Genomic DNA, 11,737 nt, shown 5'->3' with positions numbered 1-11,737 from the left:
ATACTAAGTATAGTTCTTTGGTATAGATCGACATAGGGATACCAGGGTAGATCCCTCATTGATTTGTTGCTTGGTACTTCAAGATCGATGGGAGTTGGTTGGACCACCTAAGGGCTTCGATGGTCCCTCTAATTTTGACTACAATGGCATGTCGATGGGCGAGGTTGTCAATCTGTAGTTAGTAGCGTGACTTAGTACAAGCAAGTTTTTGAGTGCCAGAATATGGGATAGTATTGACCAAGACCCGACCTTTATCCCAGTGTTAATGGGTTGTATTATGTTTCATTTTGTACTTGTATTAATACTTGGCAGATGGAAGATAATGGAAAAAATGTATACATTTCTCGTGCGATGTGTTTATTGTGCTTCTGCATGCTTAATATTAAAAATAATAGTTTTGGCAAAAGATCTCTAGCTGTTTGTGATTATCTGGGGTGATATAAATATTAACCGTTCTAAAAGCTTAAACTGTTAGATAAATGTATTGTTTATTATTTTAAATATTCTAACACTCCTCCTTCCGTGCAAATAGTACTTTGGCCTAATACTAGAAGTAGTTAGATGAATTCGTCGTTTGATATTTTAAGCATTCTGACACTCCCCCTTATGTATAGATTGAACTTTTGCCTAGTATTAGATGTGAATAAATAATAATGGAGTCAAGCACGTAGTCTGGAATAATTTGAACATAGCATCTTCTCCTCTAATACCAAGTAAAAAATCTGTGGGATCACTGCCAATTACTCTAAAAGTTTAATCTATTAGATGAAAATGTTATTTAATATTTTAATTATTTTAACATACTCCTTCCACGTAGATAGGATTTTGGCCTAGTACTAGAAGTAGTTAGATGAATGCGTGATTTGATATTTTAAGCATTTTGATACTCCCCCTTACATATAGATTGGACTTTGGCCTAGTGTTAGACATGAAAATAAATAATAAGGGAGGCAAATACGAAGCCTCTAATGATTTCAACTTAGGATTTCCTGCTCTAATACTATAATAATTTTGTGGGATCAATGACAACTGTTCTCTAAGCTTAAACTGTTAGATGAATGCGCTGTTTAATATTTTAAATATTTTGACACTCCTCATTCTATGCAAATAAGACTTTGGTCAAGTACTAGAAGTAGTTAGATAAATGTGCGGTTTGATATTTTAAGCATTCTAACACTCCCCCTTGCATATAGATTGGACTTTGGCCTAGTATTAGATGTGAAAATAGATAATAATAGATATAGATATGGAGCCTAGATTAATTTGAATTTAGGACCTCGTACTATGATACAAAGCAAAAATTTTGTGAGATCGCTACCAACTACTCTAAAAGCTTATACTATTGGATGAAGACATTGCTTAATATTTTAAACACTCCTCCTTCTACGCAGATAGCACTTTGGCCTAGTACTAGATGAATTCGTGGTTTAATATTTTAAACACTCCTCCTTCCACGTGAAAATAAATAATAAAGGAGGCAAATACGAAGCTTGGAATGATTTGATTTTAGGACCTACTACTCTGATACTAAGTAAAAATTTTGTGGGATTACTGCCAATTACTCTAAAAGCTTAAAGTATAAGATAGATGCGTTGTTTAATATTTTAAATATTTTAACAGTTAATTGTAACAGCATCTAGAAATAATTTCTTGACCTTGGAGAAGGTTGAGGCACCAATAGCTATATATTATTGAATGATGAAAAGAAATGAAAGACAAAGTGCATAAGTTCTTAAATTGAGTGCTTAACCGATTTCTTAAGGGGATAAGAATAACACAAATGTCATAAGTTTTGTATGGCACTCACTTGAGTGCCACAAATTTTTTTTTATCACTTGAGTGTCATATTCATGTAAAATTGTCTACTTGAGTGCCTATTCCAGCAATTCGTTCTACGTGGCTTTCTTTTTTTTAAAAAAGATTTAAGTTTGACGCGGCTTTTCTATTTAAATATTAGGGATATGTGCACTGGAAGTCCTAAAACTTGTCACGTAAGTGCAATTGAATCCTAAAATTTTCAAAAAGTGCAATTAAGTCCCGATACCTATCAAGTTGGTGTAATCAAGTCGTAAAACTTGTCAAGTTTGTGCAATTAAGTCCTAAAACTTATTAGCATTTTTCATTTGTTAAGTTAATTGGAGTTAATGAAAGGACTTGATTGCATCAACTTAATAAGTTTTAGGATTTAATTGTACTTTTGTGATTAGTTTTAGGATTTGATTGCACTTATTGAAAGTTTAAGACTCGGTTGCGCTTTCATAACAAGTTTTAGGACTTCTTATGCATTTATCCCTAAAAGTTAAGTCCAAAGCAGACGACGCTCACATTCCAACTCATTAATTTCCTCATAAACGACGACGTATCTATCCTCTTTTTCTCTCCTTCTCTATGTTCTCTGTCTCATGTATAATCTCTCTCTCTCTCTCTCTCTCTCTCTCTCTCTCTCTCTCTCTCTCTCTCTCTCTCTCTCTCTCACCCTGAAAGTGGGGCAACAACATTGATTCGAAGATTTTCGACTCGCCTATCCTTCTTCCTCATTCAAGATGAGCTCGTCCGATTTCCTGATAAACCAAGATGCCGATCAAAGTTTTGCTTCGCTCTCTTCTTCTGCTCGATTGATTGATTCTTTCTCTATTTCTGATTGAGTCTTTTCCTTCCGCTATGAACGAATATGTACAAAAAATCAATAATATGTTGTAGTTTTCTTTTCTTCCCCTTTGGAATCAAGTGACAAAATCGATCTTAGACATTATCACTCATGCTCGAAATCAAAATCCTTTCGATTAAGTTAGGGTTTCATCTTCAAATCGATATGGGGTAACAAAATGGCTAAAATGACATCGTTTATAGACTCTTTTGCTGACTTCATCTCTTTGGCGAGTCACGTCGGCATATTTATATTAAATTAATGTCATGTCAGAATTTCTAGCTATGCAATCGCCAATGACACTTAAGTGAACGATTTTTAATCAATGTGGCACTTAAGTGATCGAAAAAAAAAATTATGGAATTCAAGTGAGCACATGTGAAAGGGACAACATTTGTAGTGCTCTTATCCCATTTCTTAAGAACTAAGAAATGATATCACTCAAATTGTGTGCCAGCATCTACATAATTTCAATGGAAGTCAAGTAAACAAAATGACTTTGGCAAGGAGCTACTTAAAAACAGTTCGGAAGTTCTCTTTTGGAGAATTTGACTGAAAAACATGTTATTCTTAACCTAGATGCAGAAGTTCCTCCATTTAAACCAAGTTATACGTAATACATTGATTCAGAGCAAACTAGCACCAGCTTCGATGCCTCACTAACAAAAACTAATATTCCACAAGTCGGCTATAACGTGTGATTAACGAAGATGACTGGTCAATGACGCAGAAGGTTGAAACAGTTAGCATGGAATTCAACTTGGAACAGCAAGCATGACAGCGATGGGTGCCGCTCGCTTAAATGGTATTAGAAAAACTTTTTGATGATTCGATGTAGTATTGTAACAACTAAAAACCCTAGACGTGTTTAAGTAAAACTCTATGTGTTAGAGTGGAATTTGGTCCGTCCAGAACCATTATTCTTGAATCACAAATTGGGCATTACCCAATTGTAGGCAAACGGTTTCCTTCTTTTGTGCCCTAACCGACCTGCTCACTCAGGCCAAAACTGGGTTCATGAATTAAAGAAACAGTACTTTGACCCAAAAAAATTAAAGAAACAGTACGAGTTGCAATTAGTCAAGGATTCTATATATAGAGGGAGAAATTGATTAATTGATTTGAGAACTAAGCAGACATTTCTAGGCCTATCGAGCCACTTAATTTCCAAGAAGAATGCCCACTCGAGATCGTGTTCCCCTTCAATTTGAGAAAAGATTTTGTAGACTTGTTTGTGGACGATGTGATTGATAGAATCACATTAAGAAAGGGAAAATTACCAAAAAAGTCCTCAACCTATTGCATTTGTGCCAATTCAGTCCTAAACCTTTCAATTTGGCCAATTTAGTCCTAAACCTTTTGCAAACCAGCCAATTCAGTCCTTTTGGCCGGCCAGCGCTGACGTGGCCGCCGGCTGGCTAACGTGGCGCCGGCCGGCCAACACGTGGTAATATTTTAATATTTTTTTATTATTCTTTTCGAATTTTTTTCTTTTCCTTCTCCCCCCTGGCCTGTCCGGCCAGGGGGGAGGCTCGCCGGCCAGGGCCCAGCTCCGGCGAGGCGAGCTGGGTCCTCGCCGCCGCTGGGCGAGGGCGGAGCTCGCCCTGCCATGGCGAGCTCCGCCTCGTCCAGCTCCGGCGAGGCGGAGCTTGCCCAGCCATGGCGAGCTGGGCGAGCGGCGAGGGCCCGGCTCGCCATGGATGGCGAGCTCCGCCTCGCCCGGATCTGGTGAGGCGGAGCTCGCCATGGCCGGGCGAGCTCGCCTCGCCAGATCCGGGCGAGGCGGAGCTCGCGTTGGGCCGGGCGAGCTCCGCCTCGCCCGTCGGCGAGGCGGAGCTCGCCATGGCCGGGCGAGCTCCGCCTCGCCGGATCCGGGCGATGCGGAGCTCGCCTTGGCCGGGCGAGCCCCGCCCTCGCCTAGCGGCGGCGAGGCGGAGCTCGCCTTGGCCGGGCGAGCCCCGCCCTCGCCTAGCGGCGGCGAGGCGGAGCTCGCCTTGGCCGGGCGAGCTCCGCCCTCGCCAGGCGGCGGCGAGGGCCTAGCTCGCCTCGCGGAGCCGGGCCCTCGCCAAAGAGCCTCCCCCTGGCCGGATAGGCTAGGGGGAGAAGGAAAAGAATAAAAAAGAAAAAGGAAAAATTCAAAAAGAATAATAAAAAAATATTAAAATATTGCCACGTGTTGGCCGGCCGCGCGCCACGTCAGCCGGCCGGCCGGCGCCACGTCGGCCGGGCGGCCACGTCGGCGCCGGCCGGCCAAAAGGACTGAATTGGCTGGTTTGCAAAAGGTTTAGGATTGAATTGGCCAAATTGAAAGGTTTAGGACTGAATTGGCACAAATGCAATAGGTTGAGGACTTTTTTGGTAATTTTCCCCATTAAGAAAGGTATCTTGTTTTTTGCGGATCCAAAATAAAGTAAACTCTATTACTTTTTGATATGTCATTAGCTTGACCAAGTACGACAAGTTGTGAAAACAGTACTTTTAGTTCATAAAACCATATTTACCCTTGCTAAATTTCATGCATTCTAGACTTTTAGAGAAAACATGCGGTACATAATAGGAAATTCTTTTTTGATACAACTGACTCTAATTATGCATCTTTTTGTTGATGCCCGATACTTAGAATTTTAAATGAACTGAGCTTCCTTTCATGATCTCCCCTATGCGGGTTGTAATTCCCAAGAGAAATACTTATCTTGTCCACAATTGGGAGGATAATTCTCAATACAATGTTAATAGAACAAGCAAATTTTAGTATTAAACCCAATTATGGACACAGGAAAGCAAATCATATGTAAGTTTTGTCAAATCGCAATAGCTATGAAATCAATCTAATTTTTCAATTAAAGAGAATTTATAAATATATAAACAACTAAGAAGGAGCATCTTTAAGAAGCATGTAATAATTGCATCAGCAAAAAACACAAATAAGAATTCTTTGCTGGCTTCTGTTTCCATTTCTAATAATTCCTTTCTCCAATTAGACAATGAATTGTAAGAATGATTTATGAGATAAATTTCATGAAAGAAAAATTCCGAATTAATAAGAAAAAATTTGCAGTATCGAAAATATTGCTTTTCTTGTGTTTTGTGTAATCAATGTTTTGAAGATTGAAATAATTATTACTAAGTATATTGGGAGTACTCATCACAAGACCCTTAATAAATTGCTGCCCTGATTATGTGATGTACTTTTTATTAATCGAGTGGTGAATGTGACTCATTATTTTTAGGACCACCTATCATATGACAAAATCACTTAGCACATCAATTTTGTATATTAAATCCTTAGAGTCCTTCTAGTAGAGCCGTGATTGCGTTGTAGTTCCATCGTGCTGTGCATACTTATGCTGTGATTTCTTGTACCTTGAGCGTTTACATGTTTTGAACTCACAGGACTTTTCATCGGAGCGAGGGTGGCGATGAAACTGCGTCTGCGAAAGAACTGCGGCTGTCAAGCGTTGGCCAACGCTCGTTTCTCGCATCACTTCGTGTCTCGTCCTTCACATAACCGCGTTGACTTTGCCATCGGGTGCAACAGTTTGCAGAAGACACGTCATCATTTCACTCGTCTTGGTCTCCTCTCTCCTGCACTCTCCTTCAGAAACCCTAGATCATCTCAACCCTTTCCTCCTGCACTCGATTGCTATATATACATGACCTACTTGCTAAATCAAATATCTCACCTCACCCTGCTAAAACCTTATCTTCTTCACTGTGTTCAACAACATAGAGTCTTTCACTACTGATCCAACTTGAATCCCCAGGACACAAAACAACCAGATATGGAGGAGTATCCCACGGGTTTCAGGTTCTATCCAACTGAGGAAGAACTCATTTCGTTCTACTTGCACAATCAGCTTCACGGCCTTAAGCAAGACAAGATTCACCGTGTCATCCCAGTCCTTCATATTTTTGACACCGAGCCATGGAATCTCCCGCGTAAAACACAATCCGCTGCAAGATGCAATTCTTTCACATCCCCTACGTTAATTGAATTAGGCACTAAACTGGGTTCTTGAAAATTTCAAAACTTGCAGCGCATCACCAGTAAACTTTCTTTTCCCCCTATTTTATTTGGTGGATTTGTGCTGCAGAGCTTGCGGGAGAGCTGTGCAGAGAAGACAGAGAGCAGTGGTTCTTCTTTGCGCCTTTGCAGGAGAGAGAGGCAAGAGGAGGTCGGCCCAGCCGGAGCATGGCCACAGGCTACTGGAAGGCTACTGGGTCTCCCCGTTATGTCTACTCGTCTGACAACAAGGTGATCGGCGTGAAGAAGTCCATGGTTTTCTACGTGGGAAAAGCGCCCACTGGAAGAAAGACCCAGTGGAAATTGAATGAGTACAGGGCCATTGAACTCTCGCCGACCAAGCCCAATTCCACGAGCAGTAATATTTCCATTCCCAAGGTGAACGTGCTATCAAGAAATTTGGACCTTTATTTCAACTTTTTCAAATATAGAAAGGATAAAATAACTTTGCGTTCTTGACACCTAGGTTATCCAATTTTCACTTTGAATAATCGTTCTTGCACTATTGAATTTCCGTCTCTAGTTTAGTTCCTACTAGGACTTTCACAGAAAAATGCAACAAACAATTTTCTGTGTTTGATTTTCTGGAAATAATGTACTTACAGCTGAGATATGAATTCACATTGTGCCGAGTGTATGTTGTGTCCGGGAGCTCTCGAGCATTTGATCGCCGGCCACCAAAAGCAATGGCTGGAGAGACAACAATCCAGGGTGGCGACAACGCTGCTATTAGCAGAGGCGGTGGATGTGGAGATGCATCTTCATCAGGAGTAGTAGCAGCCAATGTAGGAAGTTCCCATCAATGGGAGACGGCAAGTTTGGAAGGACCAATTTGGGATTGGGAGCAACTGGATTGGCTCTAATTTCATGTAGAGGTACTATGATGATGTAGCTTTCTGGTTATCGATGCAATCATATGTATATCTATGTGTACGGAGACATTGTGCTTGATACCTAATCAATAGGCAAGCCGAACATAATATCCAGCCTAAATATTGAAAATGAATCCTGAGCATCTGTGTTTTTTCATATAATATTGATTGGGCCTAGTAGGTCTAACTCAATCGACTAGGCCAAGAAGAAAACTGATTCGTCTTTTTTGAGCAGGTTCAGCAGACCTCGATATCTAATTAAATAAGAAAGATATTTGTTAGCAAGCTTCTTCATATATCAATCTTTTTAAACTTGATGGTCGATGTGTCAAGGAGCTTGTGAGATGGTTTATAAGAGAATCATTTGATCAAAATTGTACACCACAGTCAATCAAAATCTAGCAAATTAGGGTTAGTAAAATGTTGGAGTATATTTTAAAATAACAAAGAAAAATTGAGATATCTCCAATTATACGATCTATAGTTCCGTTGCATTTGTATAGTGCACTCGATCCTTTAAAATTTTTTTATTGATAAAAATTCATTGCTTTGCCGTCAAATACTAACTAAGTTAACATAAAAAATAAATAATTTAAATTAGTAGGAGGTGCGTTTATATCAACATTTATAAAGAGTGATTAAACAGAATTGCATTCGACAACTGAAGTGCAAAAGATATTCTTTCCATCTCATAATATAGCTGTACATATTGTTTTCTTATCAAGATTTCCGAAAGAAAGATTACAAAATCATAAAGGAATTATAAGTTTCTTATATTTATTATCACATGTATGTATTTTTTAAAATATATTATAGGGTACTCTGTATCTTTATGCAATGTTCTCCCACAAAAACCCTAGATTATGACGGTTGATATTGCATTATGTCCGGAAGTGTAATTAAATATATATTTTTTAAAGATTTCTTTCATAAAAAACTTGCTTTATGTGTCACTTGAATAAATAAGGAGAAGTATAAAAGCGAAGGGATATTTCCTGATACATAGACTGTGAATTTTTTTTTCAAACAACCCACTCCCATTAATTAACTTTCCAAATTGAAGACTTTATCTGACCAAATTTTTTTTTTGAAGACTTTAAAAGTAAATTGCGTTAAAAAAAAAAAAAACTACACGACCTTTGTACCTTATATATGTCCATATTCGCACATAGTTCATATGATTTAAGCATTTAAGCATCACCTTGCACAATAATCTATATAAAGTATCATAACTTTATGTTCTATCGTTGAATGAGGTCTACTTACCACAATTGTTTATTAATTATTTAAATATAAAAGTCTAAGGAATACTAAACAAGTTCATATTATGATGACAGTTAGTGCTATAATTGGAAAATTTTCTTATTTAGTTATTTAACAATCGCCTTAAGGATACTTTTCAACGAAACCTATTTCCGACCCAAATAAAAAATCGAAACCTATTGATATGGAAATCATACGATCAAAGGGACATAAATGAGAACAATACTTGATTTTATTTATCGAATTGCAAGGGAGATTGCGCACTTCTCCCTCTGTTTTCATCCACTGGAAATGCACGAGGAGCAACAAATATATTCCAATACTACTGTTAATAAGATAAAGTCTCTAATATCTAAATCATCTTTAAATGACTTATCAAAAAATATATTTATAAAATGAAGAAAAAATGAGAATGCCTTATATTATATATTCTTGTGCATTAATTTCTGGATGGATCATCTAGCTTGTGCGACTTGTTCTATATAATTATCACTTAAACAGTTGTTCTATATAATTATCACTTATAACAGTAAAGTTGGATTTAAGGTTTGGGAAAATGACAATAACACTGCCATTACTATTTAGGTGATCAATTAAGTACCATTAATAAAAAAGAACGTTAGCTTAAATGACCTCGATGATTTTCCCTTGCTTGAAAATCTGACATGGCATTAATTTAATATAAAATCGTCCAACATGACTCAAAAAATGATGAATCAAGCATATAGAACAACGTCCGACATTCTTTTCCTTGCTCCAAACTGACAATTTGGGACTAAAGTAGGTTGCAGTCAACCTGCAGAACAAGCATTGCATCTAGACCAAACAGCAAAAGTGGTGTTCTTACATCAACACAAAGTGAACCATTTACTGCTTAACCATCTGTTTGGTCTGAGCGCAATGCTCCATCTTCACATTGTCTTCGTCTTCCTCTTCTCTCTCAAGTCGCCCCCACTCGCTCGTCCATACACTACAGAAAGGGATTATATGGATTGAGAACAGTGAATTTCAGAGGGATAAACTTCTCGCAAAATATAAGATGGATGGGTGGTTTCCTGAGTTATTATTGGTTTTGATTCACTTATGACAGTACATTTGGCTTCTGCGTAATTTACTTTTGGTAAGAAAACCATCGTCTCATGGTTTTGTCTTGGGTCTTTGGAGATTATTATTATCATTATTATGTTCAGAAAATGGTGTGAGAAATTGACACGTGTGGTTTAAATCTCGAATCATTTCGTAATTAGGTTAATTAGCTGCATAAATGTCAATTAGTCTGACATCCTTTTGTGAGAAATAGTTTTTCTCAATATAAAGAATGACTTTTATGCTCCCGCCTTCTCACTATCCACGGTAGATGTTCACTTAGGCAATGTTTAATCTCCGTCACACACACTGGCAGCCTCTGATGGCCACATCAGTCATAGGGACTTGATTAGATATTTTATGTAATTAGAAGAACCTGATTAAAAAATTAAAAGTATAGAAACTTTGATTAAGAAAAAAGTCAAAAGTATAAGGACGAAAAGTGAAATTTTTACCGAAGAAAATTTGGGTTGACAACTTTCCTAGGCCTAGCCTGGCAGGACCAAGCCAGGTTTGGGACACCTCTTGAGTTGCCAAAATCATTTTTTGTTAATTTTTGATAAATGGGATATAGGTTTAGGCTAGAGTTCTATTTTCTAATTTTTTTTGTCCTTTATCTGTGAACTTAAACGAAGCTTCTATTTTGGAAAAATTGCACCTCAAGTGTTTTGTTCATCAAAAGGACTTCATCAGGGCACTTTTTAAAAAAGACACTTGAATCAATTAAAAGATTTATGATTTCGTGTATAAATTTTAAAATTTTCAGTATATTTTTACCCTATTCATAACTATGCATATAAGAATTTAGTACAAAATATCTACTCCGCTACTCTTTTCATAAAGGAAAACAAAATTACAAGTAAACCCCATGAAATGCGTCGTGATCGAATTCCAGTTCAAGCTGGTCTAAAATTCTGTCTTAATCCTCGAAGCTTCCCTCTCTCCCCAATTAAGTACATCAATCAATGTCATGTTTTCAAACTATTAGCTCGCGCTTTTCTTCTTTGGTTCTTTTGACAATGCTGTTAGATATAATAAAATTGAATTTGGTTGAAGGAAAAAAAATCTAAGTTGGCTTCTTTAAACCGCCAATGAAGAGTTTGGGTCAAGGTAGGACTATTTTTTTAACTTTGAAATGACAAGGGAAAGCCAACTGGCTTGCCTCCATGTCAAGTCGGGCAATCTTCCCTTTCATATTGAAACGGTTGAACTTCAAGAGGCGGCGATGCATATATAAATATACGTAAGAGTTTGTTTAGTCAGTCGAGCATAGAGAGCGAGAAAGTTAAAGCTCAGACAAGAGCTTGTAAAGTTATGGTTGCAAGAGTGTGGTGCGTTTTCCATGTAAAGCCTACGCGAAAAAAGGCATTTTGAATCTATTTCTCTTTCCCTGAGTATTTGTGTGCTCTTTTCACCAAAACTTTCGAAGTTTCTATATCTTTTTGATTCCAACAAATGCTACAAACAGTGTGACATCTTTGGATTAACTCATTAAGGTATTGTCCGCTTTGGCCCGTCTTATACCGAGCTTCACGGTTTTGTCCTTTGATATACAGGTGAACACATTCCCATAATGTCACCTATCATAGGAGTGCTCTCACCTGAACATGCTTAATTTTGGAGTTCTAAAACTAAGCATTGTCGTTGCTCAAAAGGTGCCTCCATGAGTTGAATCTAGTTCTCCCCCCCCCCCCCACACACACACACACACACACATCTCAGAATCGCTCTTCCTCTATTTCGTGCACAATTCGGTTGATTCATGCCACTTTTGTCATCCTAGAAGCTTGCCAGGAGCTTCTTCTTATCCAGGCCCTTTGGCCTTAGCTTCCACTTCCTACCCTC

General features: G+C 38.2%; 1 protein-coding gene across 1 annotated transcript; it reads left to right on the top strand.

The window, feature by feature from the left end:
* Positions 1-6,182: 6,182 nt before the first annotated feature.
* Positions 6,183-7,541, top strand: LOC115677861 (NAC domain-containing protein 90-like). Its single transcript, XM_030601101.2, has 3 exons — positions 6,183-6,586; positions 6,742-7,049; positions 7,277-7,541. Exons 1-3 carry the CDS (start codon positions 6,430-6,432, stop codon positions 7,532-7,534), a joined length of 723 nt encoding a protein of 240 aa, XP_030456961.1. The 5' UTR covers positions 6,183-6,429; the 3' UTR covers positions 7,535-7,541.
* The last annotated feature ends 4,196 nt before the right edge of the window (positions 7,542-11,737 follow it).

Source organism: Syzygium oleosum, unplaced genomic scaffold (genome assembly GCF_021117445.2).
Source record: "Syzygium oleosum isolate NSW1041296 unplaced genomic scaffold, Sole_v2.1 Sole_v2.07, whole genome shotgun sequence".
NCBI classification, from domain to species: Eukaryota; Viridiplantae; Streptophyta; class Magnoliopsida; order Myrtales; family Myrtaceae; genus Syzygium; species Syzygium oleosum.
The sequence above is the reverse complement of the archived record's forward strand: the minus strand, read 5'-3'. Positions and strand labels throughout refer to the sequence as shown.